At 46.6% G+C, this 24,003-nt stretch overlaps 1 protein-coding gene across 8 annotated transcripts in view; it reads right to left on the bottom strand.

Annotated features, from left to right (window-relative positions):
* Nucleotides 1-24,003, bottom strand: part of LOC117886918 (butyrophilin subfamily 1 member A1-like) — a 75,087-nt gene that overhangs the window by 45,577 nt on the left and 5,507 nt on the right. For 3 of the 8 annotated variants that reach the window (XM_034789060.1, XM_034789061.1, XM_034789059.1), the window contains exons 2-9: nt 22,905-23,021; nt 21,238-21,585; nt 16,221-16,502; nt 10,893-11,009; nt 6,383-6,415; nt 5,608-5,640; nt 4,236-4,268; nt 1,808-1,828 (exon numbers count right to left, since the gene is read on the bottom strand). In XM_034789060.1, the coding sequence (XP_034644951.1) occupies nt 1,808-1,828; nt 4,236-4,268; nt 5,608-5,640; nt 6,383-6,415; nt 10,893-11,009; nt 16,221-16,502; nt 21,238-21,585; nt 22,905-23,021 (984 nt within the window). Of the gene's footprint in view, nt 1-1,807; nt 1,829-4,235; nt 4,269-5,607; nt 5,641-6,382; nt 6,416-10,892; nt 11,010-16,220; nt 16,503-21,237; nt 21,586-22,904; nt 23,022-23,862; nt 23,987-24,003 lie in introns of those variants that run through there. The other 5 variants (XM_034789065.1, XM_034789066.1, XM_034789063.1 and 2 more) reach the window with 5 other exon arrangements.

Consider the following 24,003-nt stretch of genomic DNA (forward strand, 5'->3'; position numbering starts at 1 on the left):
TTTAGACAAAAGGTGCACCGAGGCATTCACAACAGTTGCAGACACTTGCACAGCCCATAACAAGCAGTCTGAAGGAGTGTTAAGAAGGAAACAGCCGAGCTGCTAGTAAAAATATGCATCTAATTAAAATCAGCTACTGACCCAGAGGAAAAGAGAGTAGGAAATATTGCACTTATATTTTTTAAAAAGCTCAAGAGTCATAAGGAGAATTACAGTCCAGTTAACTTTAATTCAGATCCTAGTAAATTGGTTGAAATTATAATTAAAAATAGAATCCAAAAGCATGAAGATGAACACATAGGAGCCGACTCCCGTGGGAAATAAATGGTGGGTGCTGAGCACCCATCGGCAGCCAACCCCCTCCCCTCCAGTGCCTCCCACGCGCCGTCAGCCCCACTGATCAGCACTTCCCCCTCCCTCCACCTGCCGCAGATCAGCTGTTCTGTGGCGTGCAGGAGGCACTGAGGTGGGAGGGGGGGGAGTGAGGGCCAGGCGCACTCAGGGGAGGGGGTGGAACAGGATGGGAAGAAGCGGGTCATGGACAGGGAGGGGCGGGGCAGGGCCTTGGGGGAAGGGGTGGAGTGGGGGGTGGGGCTTGGGGCAGAACCAGGGGATCGAGCACTCCCCCCTCCCCCCCGGCACATTAGAAAGTTGGTGCCTCTACTGGTCACTATCTCCAACAGGATAGAGCAGAAATTGAGGGTGGAGGATTCAGAAAAGGGAGAAGGTGGTAATTATAGCATGGAAAGACTTCAGTGTGGGGAGAGATGTTATTAGGACTGTTTAGAGAGGAGACAGCAGAGGACATGGCAGAGGTGCACATACTGATGAATAGCACGGAGATGGTAAATCGATTATTGGATGGTCCTATTCACCCTCTCTCAACATTTTTTTCCTATTTTTTTAAGTTGCTGCCTTTCAACTTCACTGAAATACTTTTCCAAGAAATACACAGTGAGTCTTCACCATCAGGTACCACTCAGACCAAGAGCTGAGTATCATTATACATATCTAGGGAGAGTGAGGACAGTCACAGTATGTTAGCTAGAACTGCCACATCATTTGGGATGTGAAACCTCCCGATTCAGGGCATAAGCTGATTCTGAACTTCCTAGAGCTAGGAAGAAACGTGCTCTCTGGGCAGCGTATTCCATGATTGTCTTATTGGGGTTTCTGGATCCTTTCTCTGAAACAACCGGTGCTGTGGGAGACAGGATCCCACAGTAGCTTCTTCCCTGGTCTGATCTGCTATGGCAAATCTGGCAAAGATTCTGTTTACTGAATGGACACGTCAAGAGTTATTACACAAAATCACATCACAGTACCTAGGTAATTATCCCAAATGTCAACTCTAAGTTAATGCATTTGAGAAAATCTGCCATGAAATGTTATAAAAATAAATCACAGCTTAAATGTCTGAAAGTTTAGAAATTCACAATTATACATCTAACCCCAGTCCCAACTTTTGTGCAACCAATTTTTCCCTGGCCATCACCTTCCTGATGGGGAAGTTAGAAATATAATTACAACTTAACATTTCCCCATCACTAAATATATAGTGAAGACAAAATAATACATTCACCTGCTCCCTTCTGTCAATGACTAGGAAGCAAATCCCCAGGTCATTTCAGTGGCTGGGGCACTGGTAGACATAGCTAGTGTGTGTAGAATGGAAGGGGTTACGGTGGAGCTCTACTTTGCATTCAGTATAAAGCAGAGTGTGTTTTGTTTGATAAGAGCTCTCAATAGCTGGGTAGGAAGTATAAGTTATATTCCCTTCTCGCTAACATTAATGAGGAAATATTACCTTTTTCTTCATGATGTTCTTCTGCAAATAAATCACAAAGAAGAGGATTTGATTTAACATATTGCACATTTACAGGAGTATTTTCTACTATTATCTATACATCCACAGGCTTACAGATGTTCCCATTGACCGCATTATTATCAGGCCCTTGTGTAATGTGATTATGCAGTCACTTGCTCAGCTATATTATTTCCATTTTTTTAAATTGCCACATAGTTGTGCTCCATAATTGGGGCTTCTGGTTTTTGGGTTTAACCGATAAACACTAATAAAAAGAAAATCCCTAATAAAAAGAAATACTTCCAAAGAGAACCAGCCGTAACAATACAGCAATGTCTGCCTGAGTCTGCAGAAAGCCTGAAACCATTGATCTAAGAGATACAAACTGCCCCCTTCATCTCAGGTTGTAGACTCTAAAGCTTTATAGTGACAGCATTCATAGCTATTTCATGGTTGATAATTTGATCAGAACCACTCTGGAGTGCGCTTCTCCCTCACTGTTTGATGTAGTGACAGACATTGGGGTAGAGTGCACTGAGGCAGTTACTTGCCATGAAGGCTGCTGGGTTTAGAATAATGAAATCAAGGCCTTTCCCTCCCAAATTTAATGTCACCTCTGCCTGTGGCCAAAGGGGGCAGATGTATCCCCTCAGTCTGAAATACCACCCAGAATAGGTCTTCACTGCAGTTAGCCCAGATGATCAGCACCTGGGTCTGAGCCCCTGGGTTAACCTAACCTGGGTGTGAGCAGCCCCACTACAAAGCCCTACCCCAGTTACTGTGTCCGCACTGGTGCTGCACACCCCATGTGAGTCCCTAGGACTGCTGGAAACATATCCCATGGTTCTTGGTGCTGAGTCGGCTGAGCTAAGCTGATTCTTTCCCAGTGAATTATGGGAGAACTTGTCTGTGCTTCTGGCACACCCGCGGGAATCATGGGATGGCACTGGAGGACTGTCAGCACTGAATGATTTAGCCTGCGTCCTCAATGCAGAATGGGAAGGTTACCAGCCCAAGTGAAAGTGTTACCCAGGCTCTAACCCTCAGCCCCAGATGGGCCAGCTCCCCTGGACTGAAAGCCCCACTAAACTCAGAGGGTTGTGTGTGGATGGGAGTGGGGCAGTTGGAGGTACCACTTCAGTAAGACCCTGGCTAACTGCAATAAAGACACAAAATCACCTCCCACATCTGCCCAGCTGCCCAAACCTCCAGCTCTCCTGCCCCAAACACCGGGGATGCAGTGATATATTTATAATACAAAACCCTCTATTTTTCATGGAAAGCAGCAGTGAAAGAATGCAGCCCGTGGGCACTGAGGGTCCCCTTCCTGACATGGCCACTGACCTGTCAAAAGACACGGGATCCACAGTGATCCCAATGAACAGGCCATATAGGGGCCTCAGCAGCTCTTAAGCACTGCACAGCCCAGCCAGATCCCATAGCCACCTGTTCTGTGAGATCACAGAGAGGGGCTCAGGGGCAGAGCAGAGTCGGAGGCCTGGTCAGTGGGTCTGTGAGCTGGGCAGATTGACTGGACCCAACCTCACATCCAGAGCCGTGTTAGGCTGGGATCTGAATGAAAGCGACACAAGGAACCAGAGCGTGAGCTCTCAGCGCAGCCCCAACTCTGACTGATGAGCATGGCCACCAGCAAAGGCCATTGGGCACGATCACATCACAGTGAGCAATGGCACAGTGTACTGGGCAATCAGTGCAACACGATGTTCTGTGCCCTGAACACACTGCCTCAGGGCCCTGCCTTGCTTACACCAATTGTAACCAAGGTGCTTTTCAACTGATTCAGTTAAACTCATGAAAGTTGGTGTGTAGACACAGCCCAAGGGAGTTGAATGGGGAATGAGATTTCGGAGTCCCCCCTGCTGAGAGAGGGAGACAATTACTAACTGGTCTCAACCATTTCACGTTGTTCCTTCCTCAATCAAAGAAAAAATTTTCACAACCCCCTTTTATTTACTATAAAAGTCAGAATAAAACATATATCAATAACTAAAAGAAGCCTGGATAATCCATCAAAACTACTACAATGACTGTTTGTGACATCCCAAATGTGGAAGGTTTTAGCAGCCCCAAAGTTATTCCGGACATTTTATTTTCTTTGCTTTACAACTGTTATAATTTTTTCAACAACTCACAACCCACTGCCCCCACCCCCACACACAATAGCTTTTTGTGACCCCATTCCAGAGGGTCGTGACCTGCCAGTTGATAAATTCTGGGTTAATTAGTACAGCAGGATGCCTGAGGGAATCACATTTCTTTGATGATCTTGAGATGTCAGTCAGAACCTCCCTTTGCTGTAATTGCAAATGACCCATCTACAGAGAACCTTGGTACTTGCTCATCTTCTTCACTGTTTGCAAATAGCTACATAAAATCTTTAACACGCCCCATTGGCCCAGACACTGACCTTTCTGTCTCGCCAGGTCAGATCGCAGCATCTCTAGGGGGAGAAAATGGCGAGAGATGAAATTTCACCATCGTGTTTATGGGCACATCACTACTCTTAATTTAGCACATGTCCATCTCCTCCAAGCGGTGCTATGGGAGGCCGTGGGTTCCCCTTCTACTCTGGGTTCCAGCCCAGCGACCCTAAATATGCAGAGACTGTTCACTCTGTTCAGGACCTTGAGTCGCTTTTCCCTGGGCTGCTTCCTACACGGCCTGTCCCTTTCTGGGCTTCTCTGCAGCCTCTCCCAGGCTGCTGCTTTCCCGCCCTCCTAGGCCCTTTTCTGGCTAAGCCCCTCTCTGGCTATGTTGCCAAGCCTCCTGCCAGGCTGCCATGGAGAGACCCATCCTAGGTCCTTCCCTACCCCTGGTCACCAGCCTATATTTCACCCTGGTCCCACGACCTGCCAGGGGTATTACCTGGAGGCTCCTCCATGGAGCCATGGCCATGGGCAATATGGCTGTCACAGTTCAGAGTCTCCTGATACTTGTCCAGTCTGCAGTGAGGTCCTGTGGTCTGTCTGCTCAATGGAGGGGCTGAGACTGTAGCTTTGGACGGGCCTTGGCCCACCCTCTTCCTGAGGTCAGTGATCCTAGTCAAACATCCCTCCTCACTCACAGGGATTTAGGTGTCTATGTCTGGAGGTTTGACACTGAAGTAACTTTGTGGATCCGGGTCTTAGTGGCCAAGAGAGAGCAATCGAGGGGTATCTTGGTACCATGGTGCTTGTGTCAAACTGTGAAGGTTTTGGCACCCCCAACTTTATTCTGGACATTTTATTTTCTTTGCTTTACAACTGCAATCAACTTTTCAACACGTCACAAACCACTCCCCCACCCCACACCCCAGCCACCCAACAGTCTTGTGTCACCCCAGTTGAGAAGGTAGTGATCCACCAGTTGATTAACAGTGGGTTAATTAGTACAGCAGGGGTGCCTATAGGACTCACATTTCTGTGAGGATCTTGAGAGGGAGGAATAGCTCAGTTGTGGGGGAGGAATAGCTCAGTGGTTTGAGCTTTGGCTTGCTAAACCCAGAGTTTGTGAATTCAATCCTTAAGGGGGCCACTTAGGGATCTGGGGCAAAAATCTGTCTGGGGATTGGTACTGCTCTGACCAGGGGGTTGGACTAGATGACCTCCTGAGGTCCCTTCCAACCCTGATTTTCTAGGACTCATGTTTCTGTGAGGATCTTGAGATGTCAGTCAACCCCCCGCTTTGGTGTAATAACAAATGACCCATCTACAGAAAATTTTGGTACATGCTCATCTTCCTCACTGTTCACAAATAGCTACATAAAATCTTTAACACACCCCATTGGCCCAGACACTGACCTTTCTGTCTCTCCAGGTCAGATTGAAGCGTCTCTAGAGGGAGAAAAGGGTGAGAGGTGAGAGTTCACCATCATGTTTAGGGGCACATCACTACTGTTAACTTAGCACAGTCACATTAGGGTGCGAGAGTCAGACAGAAAACAAATGTACACTCAGACAGATTTGTCCAGGGGCCTTTGCACTCAACGTCCCCGCTGCCTGGGACCGAGTCATGGTAGCAGACAATAGTGGGGACAGGGTGATATATACACTCCAGTGCCCACTTAAAAGTCTCCCCCCAGAAGCCACCACACTGCCTGCATCCCAGTCACACTCCTCTTAGATCTGGCTGTTGTGAGGGGGGGTTCCTACAGGGCCTGTCCCTTTCTGGGCTTCTCTGCAGCCTCTCCCAGGCCCTCTTCTGGCTGAGTCCCTCTCTGGCTATGTTACCAAGTCTCCTGCCAGGCTGCTGTGGAGAGACCCAACCCAGGCCCTTCTCTACCCCTGGTCACCTCACAACGTCCCCCCACTCACCCACGGGCTCCACCCACCCAACAACCTTTCGTGACCCCAATTCAGAGGGTAGTGATCCACCAATTGATTAACACTGGGTTAATTAGTACAGCAAGGGTGCCTATAGGACTCACATTTCTGTGAGGATCTTGAGATGTCAGTCAACCCCCCCAAATGACCAAATGACCCATCTACAGAGAATTTTGATACATGCTCATCTTCCTCATTGTTTGCAAATAGCTACATAAAATCTTTAACACGCCTCATTGGCCCAGACACTGACCTTTCTGTCTCTCCAAGTCAGATCGCAGCATCTCTAGGGGGAGAAAATGGCGAGAGATGAAATTTCACCATCGTGTTTATGGGCACATCACTACTATTAACTTAGCACAGTCACACTAGGGCGCGAGACTCATAGACTCATAGACTTTAAGGTCAGAAGGGACCATTATGATCATCTGGTCTGACCCCCTGCATGCTGCAGGCCACAAAACCGTCCCTACCCTTTCCTTGACTCTGCTGATGAAGTCCCCAAATCCTGTGTCTTAGTGACTTCAATTGGCAGAGAACCCTCCTGCTAGAGATCCCTGCCCCATGCTGCGGAGGAAGGCGAAAAACCTCCAGGGCCTCTGCCAATCTACCCTGGAGGAAAATTCCTTCCCGACCCCAAATATGGCGATCGGTAAGACCCCGAGCATGTAGGCAAGAGTCTCCAGCCTAACCCTTGTTAGCCATTATACTATTTGCCTACCATTGCTTGGTATTCCTCAGCTAATATGTTTTACCATTAAACCATTCCCTCCATAAACTTGTCTAACTTAATCTTAAAACCAGACAGGTCCCTCGCCCCCACCGTTTCCCTCGGAAGGCCATTCCAATATTTCACCCCTCTGACGGTCAGAAACCTTCGTCTAATTTCAAGCCTAAACTTCCCCACGGCCAGTTTATATCCATTTGTTCTTGTGTCCACATTAGTACTAAGCTGGAATAATTCCTCTCCCTCCCTTGTATTTATCCCTCTGATATATTTAAAGAGAGCAATCATATCCCCCCTCAACCTTCGTTTTGTCAGACTAAACAATCCGAGCTCCTCCAGTCTCCTTTCATACGACAGGTTTTCCATTCCTCTGATCATCCTAGTGGCCCTTCTCTGCACCCATTCCAATTTAAGTTCATCTTTTTTAAACATGGGAGACCAGAACTGCACACAGTACTCCAAATGAGGTCTCACCAGCGCCTTATACAACGGAAGCAGCACTTCCTTATCCCTACTAGATACACCTCGCCTAATGCATCCCAAGACCGCATTGGCTTTTTTCACCGCCACATCACATTGTCGACTCATAGTCATCCTGCGGTCTACAAGAACCCCTAGGTCCTTCTCCTCTTCGGTTACTTCTAACCAATGTGTCCCCAGCTTGTAGCTAAAATTGTTTTTTAGTCATCCCTAAATTCATCACCTTACACTTTTCACTATTAAATTTCATCCTATTTCTGATACTCCAATTCACAAGCTCATTCAAGTCTCCCTGCAGAATATCCCTATCCTCCTACGAATTGGCAATGCCTCCCACCTTCGTATCATCCGCAAACTTATCAGTCCACTCCTGCAATTGGTTCCGAGGTCAGTTATAAATAGATTAAATAAAATGGGTCCCAAAACCGAACCCTGAGGAAATCCACTGGTAACCTCCCTCCAACTTGACAGTTCACCCTTCAATACCACCCGCTGCATTCTCCCCATTAACCAATTCCTTATCCACCTCTGAATTTTCATATGGATCATATGCGAGAGGCAGACAGAAAACAAATGGACAGTCAGACGGATCTGTCCAGGGGCCTTTGCACTCAGCATCCCCGCTGTCTGGGACCGAGTCATGGTAGCAGACAATAGTGGGGTCAGGGTGACATATACCCTCCAGTGCCTACTTAAAAGACTCCCCCCAGAAGCCACCACACTGCCTGCATCCCAGTCACACTCCTCTCAGATCTAGATGTTGTGATGGGGGGCTCAGAGAAGTTCTCTTTGTCTTAGGCCAGGTGTACACACACAGTTTCACTGGTTTAATTTAGAAGTGTGTACAATAGCACGATACCTCTCCCCAGCATGGAGGGGCTGCCAGGCTTCAGTTTCCCCTCTCAGACAGTAGTTCCCCAGGGGTCTAAAGTCTGCAGTTGCCAAAGGGGAAACTTGTGGTCAAGTAATTTTGGGTTCAGTTCTCTGCACAAAGCTTGTCAGGGCCCTTCCCCTTTCCTGGATCAACAAAAAGTCCAATGAGTAAAATCGCTAAACAATCTGTTTCCCCACCCCACACCCACTGGGTCACAGCCCTTCTCTTGGCTCAATAATCCTTCCAGACTTCAGACAGCTCATCCCTGGCCCTCTCCCATTCTCCAACTCTGCAGTCCCTTACCCAGGGCTCAGTCAGTCCTCCTCCCCTCACTGTTGGGGTTTATGTCCATCTTGTCCAGGTGGTGCTATGGGAGGCCCTGGGTTCCCCTTCTACTCTGGGTTCCAGCCCAGTGACCCTAAATATGCAGAGACTGTTCACTCTGCTCAGGACCTTGAGTCGCTTTTCCCTGGGCTGCTTCCTACAGGGCCTGTCCCTTTCTGGGCTTCTCTGCAGCCTCTCCCAGGCTGCTGCTTTCCCGCCCTCCTAGGCCCTTTTCTGGCTAAGCCCCTCTCTGGCTATGCTGCCACACCTCCTGCCAGGCTGCTGTGGAGAGACCCAGCCCAGGTCCTTCTCTACTCCTGGTCACCTCACAAACCTCCCCACCCACGCGCTCCACCCACCCAACAGCATTTCGTGACCCCAGTTCAGAGGGTAGTGATCCACCAGTTGATTAACACTGGGTTAATTAGTACAGCAGGGGTGCCTGTAGGACTCACATTTCTGTGAGGATCTTGAGATGTCAGTCAACACCTCCCACCCCAGCTTTGGTGTAATACCAAATTACTCATTTACAGCGAATCTTGGTACATATTCATCTTCCTCATTGTTCACAAATAGCTACATAAAATCTTTAACATGCCCCATTGGCCAGACCCTGACGTTTCTGTCTCTCCAGGTCAGATCACAGCATCTCTGGGAGAGAAAACTGCTTCTTGTGAGAACCAGTTTCGGTGCCCGCCTAACTCCATGCAGAACAGCCAGAGGAGGAGCTGCCACCTCCCTTATGACTTCTAGCTCAGTGGTTAGGGCCCTCACTTGGGATATGGGAGACCCAGGTTCAATTTCCCCTCTGCCTGCAGGAGACAAAGGATTTGACAGGGGGTCTCCCCCTCTCAGGAGTGTGCTCTAACCACTGAGCCCTCGGATAGTCCGATGTGGGGCTCCCTCAGTCCTATCCTATCTCCTAGAACTGGAAGGGACCTTGAAAGGTCATCGAGTCCAGCCCCCTGCCTTCACTAGCAGGACCAAGTACTGATTTTGCCCCAGATCCCTAAGTGGCCCCCTCAAGGATTGAACTCACAACCCTGGGTTTAAGCAGGCCAATGCTCAAACCACTGAGCTATCCCTCCCCCCCCCAGTCTCTCCTGAAGAAGCTGTTCCATTGTGTATAAACAATTAAAATGTCCTTGGAGCTGGGGACTGGCTCCTGGGTCTCCCACATCTCAGGTGGGGGCCCTCACCACCAGGCTCTGGAGTGTCCCAGTGATTATAGTTGTACCTAGTGGAACAATCTCATCAGGAGAGATGGAGGTGGGAGCTCACAGCTCAGTGGTTAGGGCACTCGTCTGAGAAGTGGGAGACCCTCTATCCAAAATCTGTCACCATCAGGCAGAGGGGGGAATTCAGTTAGAGTGAGCTCTCTAACCACTGGGCTGAAAGATATAAGGGAGATGGCACCACCAGGTCCTCCTCTGGCCAGATTTTGTATGCGTCCTGATTTGGTAGGAGAGGCTGGATCAGGCCTCGCAGCCAAGACAGGTGTCCAAACACCTATCTCCAGATGCTTTGTTGATCACTCTGGGGCTTAGGTGGGAGATAGGTGTCCGGGTGCCTAGAGGGAGGCAGAAGTGCACATGCCCAGAGGCAGAAACACAGGTCCCTAGGGAACTCTTACTGCAGAAGACTTAAGCATCAAGTGAGTTTAAGCACCTACAAGGTCAGGGGGCAGCCGAGCAAGGGTTCTGTGGATTGCAGCAGTGCCTAATACCGGGACTTGGGTGCCTACATGAGGAGTTTAGGTAGCTACATCCATCTGTGGATCTGGGCCTTAGTGACTAGGTGGGAGCACTCAAGGGAGCTGCTCCTTGGTAGCAGGGCAGTTCTGCCTGAGCTGAGGTCTCTGTGCAACTGCCTGCGGGCAGTTTTGGCCACATCTGTTCCAGGTAAAGAGGACCTGTGTACATTCTGACAATAAATTATACTAGGAGACACCCTCAGTCCATGTCACTGAATTCTCTACCAATAGGGAAATGATCTGCTGCAAGGCCTCCAAACCCGCTGCCATTCAGCAAAAGTTCCATGTGCCGTTCATTTAACGTCACATTTGTGTTTCCAACTGAAACAATATGGATCCCCGCTGACTAGTGAACAACAATGCCAGGACTGGATTGTCTAGTGAGAGCTATAGGGGTGAATGCACTTGATACTTTCTTCCATTTGAATTATTTGTTCTCCCTCAGCCTCTCTCCATCTCTCAGTGTCCAAATCTCTCTTCAGAACATTGACTCCCAGTCCCTGAGTCAACCCCTCTCTTTAAAACAAAAAAAGAAGGAAAAACAAACAAACAAAATCAGAAAATCTCCCTCATTCTCTTCACATTCTGTCCATTTCTAACTTTACCTTTTGCTCTGTGCTGCCTCCAGAAGCAGTAACTGGCCAGGGCAATGAGAAGAGCCAGGAGAGCCAGGATCACCCCCAGCGTCACCAGCCAGGGACTCACCCTTGGGAAGAACAGCTCTGCAAGAGAAAGCGCCATTGTGACAATATGATTCTCTACTTATCACCTGGGTATTGCTACCCAGTGGGTGCAGAAGGGTTAAAATGCTGCCACTGAAGCAAAGCAGGAGACGTTTGTCTGGGGTGATCTGAATGGGTTGCTCAGGACTGGCTGGGACCAGCCCATATCAGTGGAAGCCCTGACAGAGACAGGAGACACCTGAAGGACTAAACAACTGACACTTATCAATGGGAGGGTCCCAGCAGGGTGAACATGTGAACTCAGCATGGCTCTGCAGCAGGCCAAGGATGGGCAGAGGTGACAGGAGGCAGTGATAAGAACTGGGTTCACAGAGACACAGGATCTCACCTGGGATTAAGACAAAGGATCAGAGACAAAGAAAGGACACCAAGATGGTTCCTACAGCTGCCTGTCTCAAAGAATGTCAGCAACCAGGGCGTGGGTGGTCTGGCCTAATGGTTGGAGCAAGAGTTCAGCAGACCAGTCAGAGCTGGATCCAGATGGGGTGGGCCTGGGATCAAAGCCAAGAGCCAGGAGTCAGAGCCAGGAGTCAGAAGCCGAAGCCAAAGTCCCAGGGTTAATCAGAGTCACAGTCAGAAGGTGCAGTGGAGGGTCAGAGCCAGGAAGTAACTGGGGGCTGGAGCACGAGTGGTTACAGATGGCACAAAATGCATTGCATAGCCACTGGGCTGCTGACTGCTGCTAAAAATCTTAAGCATCAGCAACCAATTGGTTGACTCCTGTGACCCATCAGGAAGCACAGTCAATCAGACAGCTTGTATGAGGGCCATCCGCGCTCATTAGATCGCCAGGAGACTGGCTGTGCTGGAGACTGGCCCCTGACCAGGGAGCCCTGGGGCCGGAATGGGCTGTGTTTTAACCTTGGCCTCTCTATGCTAACCTGAGGGCTTCCTGAGGCTGTATTCCAGCTGACTATTAAAACACACTCTGTTTGGAAAAGGCTGCCTGGGGGTGTCACTGCAGAGTCTCACTTGCTGAAGTACCTTGGACCTTGAAGGGAGTAAAAGTCTCTGAAAGGGCGTCTACCTCACAGGGGCTTGCTGGGCAGAGCTCACAGTAAGAAGTGGGAGTGCTAGAGCCCAGAGGCTCAGTGGAGGCTGTGTGGCTTATTCTTGTGGCAAAATCTGACCCCTTGGGGGTCTGGCACTTTCAAGGGCCCCTCTCTGTTTAAAGGCCGGGGCACAGCACAAATCCTGTAAATCTATGACAGTGGGTGGCGGCTGGTGGGATACTGAATGCACCTGCAGTATTTTGCAATGGGTTACTTAATACAGATCCTGTAAATCTGTGACAGTCAGTCTGCAAACCCTGACAGACTAAATGCAGTCGTATTGTGAGCAAAGATGACTCTGCATGTCTGACTGGAATAGTCATCAGGGACTACCTATGGATTTCATGGTGAGCTTTGGCCCTCCATGTTTTGCTTCTAAACCAGTGGAAGTCCAAGCCTTAACCTGCTTATGGAACATGGCGAAGGTCCCATCCACACTGCAGATCTGACCTGTGTCGTAGTGCAGCCGGAGACACCCTACCTGGCTGTAGTTGCAGTGTAATTGGGCCTTACACGGGCAGAAAATACATGGTCACGTTTTTGAAAGGGTAACATGGAGGAAAACATAGGAGCTAGTGAAACCAGCATGGTCTCTGAATCCTTGGGCTTGGTCTGAGGAGGAGAGAGGCAGATCCCCCTTCCTGCAACAGACCAGTGACATACCTATGGGGAACAAACAGGGAGCCCATCTTATTAAATATTAATCCCTCTGTGATGCTGGCAGACGAGATGCCAGCTCACGCCCAGGCCTCACTGAACACTTACAAATGCATAGCTGAAAACCAGTCTTGCTTATCTATGTGTTAGCATCATCAAAAAATATAATAGAGGTTAAGTTGATAGGGATGTGTATAGTGTTTTACAAAATGCTTGTAGGATGCTGCATGCATTGTTCTCACTCAACTATACCCCATGGTAGAAAGTGATAGCAAGCATTTGCATTGTAAAACTCTGTGACTATGTAACTCATCAAAAAGGAAAAAAGCTTTGTTGTGTAATGCAAATAATGGTCTCTAACAAGATGTTAAATCCTGTTTGTTAAATGCAAATGAGCCATTGTGTGAGATCAGGGATCAAAGACTTTGTTAAGTGCATTCCTCCCCCACCCCATGAAGAAGGGACCTGCACTGGAAGTGTGGCTGTGAGCTTGGCTCCTGTGAGAAGAAGTTATAAGTATGGACACAAGGAAAAATTCTTTTTTTCTGGACAGTTTGGATTCTAACAGGGCAGAATAACTGAACAAGGAGGTGATGATCCCCTGAGTTATTCTGGGTAGTCCTGAAAGACTTTTGGGAACTTGGCAGGTTACTACATCTCTGCTACCTTTTGAAATTATAGACTGTGATTCATCTGTACTTATATTTTTACCTGCTTTAACTTCTCAATAACTCTCATTCCTTTTTCCTAGCTGATGAAATTTAATAGGTTTACTATAGAACTGGCTGCCAGCGTAGTCTTTAGAGTGAGATCTGGGATTCAAATTGACCTGGGTGAGAGACTGGTCTCTTGGGACTGGGTGTAACTTGAATATTTTGTGATTTTTGGTGTAAGTGACCATTTATCTCATAGTCCAGTTGCCTTGGTAGCTAGATTGTCAGAGGGATTTGGGAGCTCAACCCTCTTTTGAAAATCCCAGTCTTTGTTAACTGTAAATTAGGTAGGAATGTAACACTAAGGTGAAAATGCCTTTGCACACAGGAACGTCACAGTTAACATTTTCCGGTCTAAGCAGGTGCTCGGACATCCATGTAACTCCATGAATACAAATATTGTCACCTGCAAAGCCATAGGCACAAACTAGAAGCACAGGCCTGCTCTACACTAGAAAGTTAGCTCAACCCAGCTACGTCGATCTGGACTGTGAAAAATCCACCATACTGGCAGCACTAGGTCGATGGAGGAATTCTTCTCTCAGCTCAGCTACTGCCTCTTCAGGAGGTGTGTTAACTGCAACAACAAGAGAACCCTTCCCATTGCTGTAATGGGTGTCCACACTGACGTGCTGCAGCAGGGCAGATGCACTTGTGTTGCTGCAGTGTTTCAAGTGTAGACAAGCCCTGAGTTGTGGCTAAACATTTGGCCTTTGACATCTTTCCTGGTAACCTATTCTCAGTGCTCTTCAATGTTAAATGAGACCTCACTTGGATTCCTGTTCCCCTTATCTCACTCCCTGAAGTATCACTAAATTTATCAGCAAATAAATATCTGCCCTGTAGCCTCAGTGCCATGAGACCTTGATAAATCTCAGCAGCTAAGCAATGCTGGACATGAAATCTGCCCTGTGAGGCCCAAACTGTAGGCCCTATTTAATTAATCTCCAGGGAAACTTGCTTCTCAAGCTTTGCTTTTATCTCTCCTCCTCCTCCCACCTTCCATGCTCTCTCATTCATCTGTTTAGATCCATTTTCCCTTTGTCAATTCAAAATCTAACTAAGCTCCCAAGAAAATATATATGTACAATATCTTGTTGAAAGATTTTAACTGCAACAGAGTGAGAAAAATCAAAGTAACAACCCCCTAGTGTCCTTATTTCTGCATTGTAAGCCTGGGCACCAGGAGGGTTCTTCATTGTGTGATTATTAAACAATGGACAGCACCAGAGCCTATTCAGCAAATACCAGAATGCAGCAATCTGAGATTCTCAGATGAACACTGCCATAAACATGCAAAGTACTGTTGTTATTTTATTACAGTAATGGCTAATTATTAATTTAATAAACAAAAACTTTCTTTAGTGACCATTAAGGTGGTGCCAAGGAACAACCCACCCACCACAACCCTAAAAGCCTAGAAATCAGTAGCAAAGGAAAAACATTCCTAGCAACCTTTTCATCCTCAACATGGCTGTCAATAACACACTCCAACTCCAGCTCTCCATAAGGCTGTCACTTCCACCTCCCACTGAGACCAAACAGCATTTTTTAAAGGATGTTTTTTCACTGTGTGAATTAAATCAACTAGTTTTTAAAAAAAAAAATTCTGTTATATGCTATACTTCTTGCAGCAGGGACAGAAAGGTTTGAACCCAGACTCTATAGATAGAGCTTCAGCACCAACTTCTACTACTGGAGCTATGGCTGGCTTCCTGCTAAGCTAGTTACTAGAGACAGGCCTGACACAAACTTTCCCCTGAGTTACACAACTATTCACTAGACTGCAGTAGAAAAGAGGAGTACAGGAACGCTGGAGTGTGTTTCTGGATCTGGGAGGGCACTGTGGTGAACTGGTCATCAATAGAATAACCAAATCACACACATAGGAACAGATCTTCTGCAAAGCAGGAGGAATGAAACCATTGCTTTGCTCACAGCTCCAAGGCCCTTTCAGCCAGCACTCAGCCCAAAACTCTCTCGATAGGCTTTTCTCAGCCCCATGCTCCAGTGGTTGTTATGCTCCTTCTCTGTGTCCGTCTCTGAACTGTGTTTTCGCTGCTTCTCTCTCACACACACCCCTCTACCAAAATGATACCCAGCAAAACCCCTCCACCCACATGTGCCTGAGACATGCCTTTGTTTTGGGCAGTGGCATGTGGGACAAAGTGGGGTTTTATTCATCTTGTTACATTGCATGTGAGTCTTACTGTCCTATACTAATACTGTGTGTACCTCAGTTTTGCAGTGTACTGAACCAATACGTCGGTGGTGGGAATTGGGTGTGTGATTTTTGCTGAGGCCCTCGGGGCAGGTGAGGCTGCCCAGCTGTCTGCACCTATGTAACCTGAGACCCAGGAGGGGGGGTGCGATCAAGTGACACCTTTTTCCCGGGAATCGAGACAAAGAGAAGGAGGAGGAGCAAAAGGTGGGTGTCAGAGGTTGGGTTGCTGGAAGCTGGCAGTCTGCCACAACTTTAAAAATGCTGCCACTCCACCAAAATATGACACTAGGGCCTGATCCTTCACTCCGTACTCAGGTAAAGATTTAATTTAAGCCAGTGGGAGTTTGTCCTGACTCCTGCGTGCATCCTGATGGGGCCCTTGCCGCTGCTGTTAGATTAATGTAGTCTTCTGGATGTAATACAAGAAAGAAACCCAGGTAAGAGTTTAAATAGGGGGTCAGTAATAATCACACAATACTATACACTCCCCACTAACATCTGTAATATCTCATCAGACCCCGGTGCAGTGTGGGTGGGCACTGACCTGCTATGAAAACTGTTGATATTTTCTCTTGGTTGACGAGTGGGTTCCTGACAGAACAGGACAAATTCTGGTTGGAATCTTCTGTTATAACAATAGAAATCTGGGTTTGAAATAGGCCATTGGTGTCCTTGGATATTTTTTCAGAGGCAGATGGTAGCAACTGCCCATGGTGATCTCTCCATTGAGCCTCAGGTTCTGGATGCCAGCCTGCCGACCGACACACAACCCGGATCCCTCCATCCTGGTGACCATCAACAGAGATGTGGGTGTCCGAGCCCATAGCTAGAGGAGAATGGAATGAACCTGTGTTAATTCTACACCTTCAGCAAAGCAGACAGGAGCCTAAACCTTCAGGAGAAGTAGCAAATTAACTCTCTGTGTCCCCAGCACCCACCGTCAGAGTGAGCTATGTGGAAAACGCACTGCAGGTGTGTGTCACTGAGTGCTGGGTGGCCTGTTCCCTTCACTGTGGCCTGCGATACTTTGGTATCAGCTAGATACCAGAATCTCACTAGTGCACACACCCTTGAAAGCTTTAGCTTAGTAGGAACAGTGCATGTTAGAGGACAGGGCCTGGCCCAAAGCCCACTGAAGTCACTGGAAAAGGCCCTTGGCGATCTCTGGTCTGAAGCACCTAGCAGAGCAGTAACTAGGCATTTTAGTGCCCGGGGTAAGCAGGCATATTTGAGCTCCCTACCATTTTTTTCATCTTTTTTCTGCCCAGATGCAACATGTATGGGGGGCACATGGGGTCACGTGCACCCACAGATTTTTTTAGTTGCATCTCCCCCAACCCAGACAGGATGGGTAGCCCTCTGAGAAAGTCCCTCCTGAACCCAAGCTGTTTGGGACTGGTCCAATCAACCCCCACATAGTGACCCAACTGAGCCCTGCCACGCAGGGCTTTACTAGTCGCCTCTGTTTCCACCCCATTTTTCCATCCCTGCAGCTTTGCACCCTGGGTGACTGCCCCACTTCCTCTTCTCTGCTTACGGCCCTGGCACCTGGACTCCTAAAATTGCATCACAGTGGACTCAGCCCTTCACTACAAGACAGATTAAGTCCCGGCCAGTTTACTTTGTTGGTATCTCAGCAGTGAAATAGTCAACAATGATGACATTTAAAATGTCATCATTATGTTTCAGAGTCAATACCCCAATGAGATGACTGGGACAGTGCATATCTCTTCACCAATTATTTCAGGATGTTCCTGGATTCAGGAAGACAAAAGGGCTTCAACTACACTTGTTGCATGTTTGAAAAGTTTCAAAACTATAAAAGTTTACCATATAATTATGTGGAAATTCCATGGAGTTGAAACTATTCTAACTGTCTTTGATTATTGTTTCAATCAATTTACTCATTTCTGAAGTAAATCCATGGGTCACCGCTAGCACCATATGTCAAGGCTGTATCCCCACTTTGAACTTTAGGGTACAAATGTAGGGGCCTGCATGAAAACTTCTAAGCTTAACTACCAGTTTAGCTCTGGTTCCGCTGCCACCATTTCAATGGATTCCCTCCCTGGGAAGCCTTGAAAAACCTTCACCAATTCCCTGGTGAATACAGATCCAACCCCCCTTGGATCTAAAACAAGGAGAAATTAACCATTCCCCTCCTTCCTCCCACCAACTCCTGGTGAATACAGATCCAACCCCCTTGGATCTAAAACAAGGAGAAATTAACCATCCCCCTCCTTCCTCCCACCAACTCCTGGTGAATACAGATCCAAACCCCTTGGATCTTAAAACAAGGAAAAATCAATCAGGTTCTTAAAAAGAAGGCTTTTAATTAAAGAAAAAGGTAAAAATCATCTCTGTAAAATCAGTATGGAAATTAACCTTACAGGGTAATCAAACTTAAAGAGCTCAGAAGACTCCCCTCTAGTCTCAGGTTCAAAGTACAGCAAACAAAGACAAACACTCTAGTAAAAGGTACATTTACAAGTTGAGAAAACAAAGGAAAACTAAGACGCCTTGCCTGGCTATTTACTTACAAGTTTGAAATAGGAGAGACTTGTTTAGAAAGATGTGGAGAACCTGGATTGATGTCTGGTCCCTCTCAGTCCCGAGAGCGAAGACCCTCACAAACAAAGAACACAAACAAAAGCCTTCTCCCCCCCCCAAGATTTGAAAGTATCTTGTCCCCTTATTGGGCCTTTAGGTCAGATGCCAGCCAGGTTACCTGAGCTTCTTAACCCTTTACAGGGAAAAGGATTTTGGAGTCTCTGGCCAGGAGGGATTTTATAGTACTGTACACAGGACAGCTGTTACCCTTCTCTTTATAGTTATGACACCATATTTACTGATAGTTAAAGCACTGGCTGCCTTCCACTCCTCCAGTAGAGCTGCGATTTTAACATTTGCATGATTTTGTTTGCAGCTCAGCCACTGCACTCTTAAATTCATACAACTGTTCTGAAGGAACTCTTGGTGACGCCTTGCTATTTAATTCATCAGTTTGTTCCACCTTTTCCTCTTTTGATACATCACTCTCTGACAATGCCTCATCTTTATTAGCTGAGAAGAGCAGATATCTCCTCTGTGCTGACTACTGGTGCAAAGAAAACATTTAGCTTCTCTGTAATGTCCTTATCCTCTTTGATTGCTCCCTTTCCTCTGTATTGATACACCTTACCCGCCAACTCTCTGGCAGACAACCAACCCCTGATAAACACTGAAACAATTTCTTGATATTTGTTTTTGGCTTTGGCTTTTTATTCTCCCCCTCCTAATTTATATCTTATGCCTTACATTGCGGTTTCCTTCTATTGGTTTCATCTGGACTGGGTTTCCACTTTTATGGGGAAATTAATATTATAAAGACTAAGACCGAGAGTAAATTCATTCTGACTATTTTCATATATTTCTTCAGGTGACATGTCACTTTATTGCTTTATCTAAAAATGATTACTTCACAATTCAATTTGCCATTTATATTGAGTTTTGAGCTATCTGTAGAGAAAGATACCGAGATACTCTGACAATGTTCTTCCTGACCTTAGTTCCTGAGCAGAGCTGGGCAGGAAGCAGTTTTCCTGCCCTGTGAAAATTTTCAAGATATATATAAAAAAATTCCCTTAGCAAATTGAGACAAAAAATCAAAATCTCCAAAAATTTTCATGAACCAAAAATTCCCCAAAAATGTTGAGTCAAGTTAGTTGAAACATTTCATTTCAATGTTGACTATTTTTACTTATTTACTATAATCAGCTTACATTTTAAAACAAACAGTTGGTTTTAACTGGAAAATGGATTTTCTCATGTTATAAATATCAAAACAATTTTTTTTGACAATTTTGAAACTTTTTTTCAAAGTTTTTGCATCAAAAAATCAGTTGAAATGAACGCTTTCCCACAGAAAGTTTCAGTTTCAAAAAATCAGCAATTTCTGATGAAAAAAAAAGCTTGGTCAAAAAATTCCTGACCAGCTCTATTCTAGAGGGGTATGGGACTAGGAAAACAACAAGGCAATTCCAAAAGAAGTCGATCCTATTGTATGACACACAAAAAATCTATTAATAGACCTACATCCAGATCCAAAGAGGTGCTGCAGTTTCAGTGGGAATCATCAGTCATCAGCTCTTCTTGAGGTTTGGCCCATAATATGGAAGGGAAAGAAAAAACCCTACTGGAAAGATTTCAGATGAAGTGTTCTATGTTTAAATAGGCAAATCACAGACACCTGATATAAATAGAATCCAAGGAAAGAGAGTGAGGGGGTGTCCCAGCTTTATCAAGCACCCCCTCTTGGCCACTCACCAGACTGCTGTGAGGGGATCCAACCATTGAATGCCATGTGTTTTAAACCTCTAGAGGCTGAGCAGAGTCCAGGCACAGACAAGGCCTGATGTCTCAGCCCACTGTTGGGGTGCAGATCCTCCATCTTACCCCCCTCAAGCAGTGAGACCTCATGGCCCAACTGCCCAGCCCCTGCTGGGACCAGTGCTGTTCCCATAGGCAGCCCCCACAGCTTAAACACACCCTTGTTGTCCCAGAACTCCAGCTGTGTGGGCATTCTGGGTCCACAGGTTACGTGGTAGGGTAACACACAGAGAGACTTTGCATAGGATTCTAACACCATTGCTCTTTTCTTGAAAACACAGATCTATAGAAAAATAATAGATCTACATGCATTTCCCTCTCACAATTTCCTTACCACTCCAGAGTATTCTCTGGGCTGGGTCAGAGTCCTCTGGAGGTGTCTAAGACTCTATGGCCCTTTTGCTGCAGCACATGGCTTGTCTTCTCATCCAGGGAGCCTCCCTCTCCCAGATAGTCTTCCCTGGCCTTGACTGGTCTACATCCTTCCTCTCTCTTTCCCAAAGTTTCTTGTTCCTGTCCCACTGAGTGTCTCTAGTTTCTATGTCCCATCACTAACACCTGGTTCCTTTGTTCTTCTTCTGGTAATTTTCAACTCACCAAACTCCAGTCCCCCTACAGACTAGCAGGAGGAAGTGGCTTCTTCCCAGTTCCAGCTAACATCCTTAGCATAAAGAAGAACAGGAGTACTTGTGGCACCTTAGAGACTAACAAATACTTAGCATACTTATTGACAGCTCAGACTTAAAGAGTCATTAAAGCTAACTACTCCCCATTGTAATAAGTCTGGTGTGTCTGTGCTACAGCTTGGTCAGTAATGGTGGATACACGTAGACAGAGACGTTCTATGATACAGCAATTTTCATAAAAACAACTTCATAATATCAAACAGAATTCATAAGCTATACAGAGTCCCCAAATCATCACAGTGGGTTTGTTTATTGTCAGAGAAATATTTGAACTCTATACTACTCTGTTTAAAATCAAATTTAGAAACTGCCCTGAGTACAGAGCACACAAGCAAAATTCTTCCATTTTTCCTCAGGGATTGACCCTGCTATGCAATAATTGGAAGCTAAAAGAGAATTCTGGATATTCACGTGTGAATGAGAGCGATCAAGGGGTATATCACAATGAGTGATTACTCCATTTATTACACTGCTGGCAAATCAAAACAGTAAAACACAATAACTGACCTGATACCATCAGTTCCAATATGGCTTCTTCATAAGAGATACTGGTTTGAAAAAAGCACGTATACTGCCCATGATCAGAGAGCTGGACATGGTGTATTCTCAGGGAAACACTCCCATTAGTGATGCCATCTTTCAGCAGCTCTGTCCTCCCATAATATTCCAGCATCTGCTCTTCATACTGGTCCTGTCCTTCCTGATACAGGTGGACAACTGAATGATACTGAAATCGGAACCATCGCACCTCCATGTTCTCAGCGCTCATCCTGGGGGAGAGGTGGCAAGGCAGGACGGCCTCCCCACCTAGCGAGGCGGTGATTGGATGGCCTGGTCCAGTCACTGTGAACTGTGCTGTGAAATGTACCAATAGAAAAAGGTGATAAAGTCAGAGAGAAACTGAATAGATGTTAATTTAGCTACAACAGAGTGGCAGGGCACACGAGTGGGCAGAGTGGAAACAGAAAGAGTGTGGCTACAATGCAGCACTGGTGCTTACACTAGAGCAGCCCTGTAAAATGCACTGAGGAAATGCCACAGGGCTGTGCCCCTCCAGATGACTCAGTGCAGGGCTGAGGCTCAATGTCACAGTTTAGCATCATTAGTAAAGCATTTTAGTCACAATTTGTATGTTATTGTATTGTAAACTGTTTCACTGTAATAAGTGCAACCTTCGAGTCAGTTACCAATCTGATTTCACCATAGAATGCCACAGAGAGATAGAAACTGTATAGATTAATTACAGACAACAACTATGTTAAGGTGGCCAAGCCAAGCACTCCAAGACTAGGAAATGCCAGAATTAAGGTTTTCCATGAAACCTTAATTGTGCCCCCTTGTGTGTGTTCATTATGCTACAGTCTTTAATTACTTGAACACGTGGTATTTTTTCCATGGGAGCCCTGCCTCATTCAGTGCACAGGATGGATCGTTCTCACTGAATGAGCAGCTATTCAATGCTTCTTTTTATCCTAATAATTCAGTGTGGAGATCCAGGTCATATTTACTGCCACCCTCCAAATCCTGCACTAGATATAGAATTATATTGTCTCCGCAAGGGCTTTTCTATGGTGCTCATCCCTATCTGAGTGTGCCAATTAACACTAAGGAATTTATCTTCACAACATTCTTTTGAGGTAGGGAGGTATCATTACCTCCATATTACAGATGGGAAACTGAGGCACAGAGAGATTAAGGCCAGAACTGTCCACTAATTTTGGGTGCTCAAACTGAGACACCTAGGGCCTCATTTTTCAAAGTATTTTTCATTTTATGGCATGTTACACGTCCCCACCACACTCCCACGGAATTTGCTGGCAGCAGTGAGTGCTTTGCAGTTTTGCAAATCAGGCCCCAAGCACTTCCAGGATACTCCTGTGCCGGGGCTGCAGGGAGCAGGGCTGGGCTGTTAAACCAGCCACATGTCCCTCAGGGAAACGCCAACCCCAAGAGGGGAAAATTCTTAGCTGGGAGGACCAGGCAGCTTTCTGGAGTGATGGTACCAGAATGCAGCCAAAAATCTGGAACAAAAGGGACAGTTTGTGACTTGCCTAGTCTTCCAGGGTGAACAGACATGGCAAATGACGAGGCTGTAAAGTGAGAGAACTGGTACGTTTAGAAGGAGGAGGTATACGCGCAGGCAGAAATCTCATGGAGTAAATAGAAATTCCCACCTGATGCCAAATCGTGAATGTGCAGAGCAATGAAGAAAACGACGTAGCCAGGCAGAGAGGAGCTCACAGTGAAGCTATGAAAGAATGAGAAAATCCTCCTCTTCATTATAACTTGTTCTGAACAAGGGGAGAAACAAATGAAACCAAACCTGTGTTAGCAAACTGCTGGGATTTCTCTACAAGGGCAGCGAATAAGCTGCAGGACACACAGAGTCTTGCAGTACAAAGGGCAGAAGCATACAAACATGCCATGCCCTATGAAAACAAGACTAAATGTATCATTAAGCCTCCTACACTCTTGTATATATTGTTGCATGAAGCTGGCCAGATCTTTGATGTTACCCTGGTCCCTTTGTGCCTCTCCAGCAGTGCAGAGGGGCCGGAAAGCCAGTGCAGGCATCCAGCTGGGAATTCTGTCAGCGTAGGGGAATCCTCAGGTGGTGTAAAGCCACCAGCTGTAGGTCACCCCCTTGCAGCCAGCCCCTCAGTCTCCCCTGGGTTGAAGGGTTGTTGGGAGTGTGGTGGAATGGAAAGAGTGTGGCTGGGGTGCTGCTGAACTCCCTTTCACTAAAATGAAGTTTTAGCCCACAAAAGCTTATGCCCAAATAGATTTGTTAGTCTCTAAGGTGCCACAAGTACTCCTGTTCTTTTTAAATAGTCTGTGATGCCTGTAATGATTCTCATGGTGTGCAATGCTTTAGAATCCATCAGTGAGAGCAGCAGCATGTGTGTAGTAGGCCTGACAACATTGCATATAGATAGTAACTATGGTTCCTGGGGACCCAGCTGTGCCCTGTGGTTTCTCCATGTTGCTGATTGTTGTGTAAAGACAAAAAGACACACCAGGTGGGTTGAGCAGACGCTATTTATAACACAAGGCAGTGATGTGAGATGGATGGTGATGACCAACAATAATAGCAATAGGCAGCAAACCCAGTGAGTAGGCCAGTGCTCCTACCTGACGCCAGCCTGTGAACCTGTAGAGTGAGGCAGAGAGTGACGTAGCCGGGCAGGAGCTCACTGTGGAACCAGGGGAGAATTCAGTGAGGCCCGTCTGTGCCCCTGGGATCTGCAACATCCAAATAGCTCTGACAGACAA

The sequence above is a fragment of the Trachemys scripta genome, chromosome 14 (genome assembly GCF_013100865.1).
Source record: "Trachemys scripta elegans isolate TJP31775 chromosome 14, CAS_Tse_1.0, whole genome shotgun sequence".
Classification (NCBI taxonomy): domain Eukaryota; kingdom Metazoa; phylum Chordata; order Testudines; family Emydidae; genus Trachemys; species Trachemys scripta.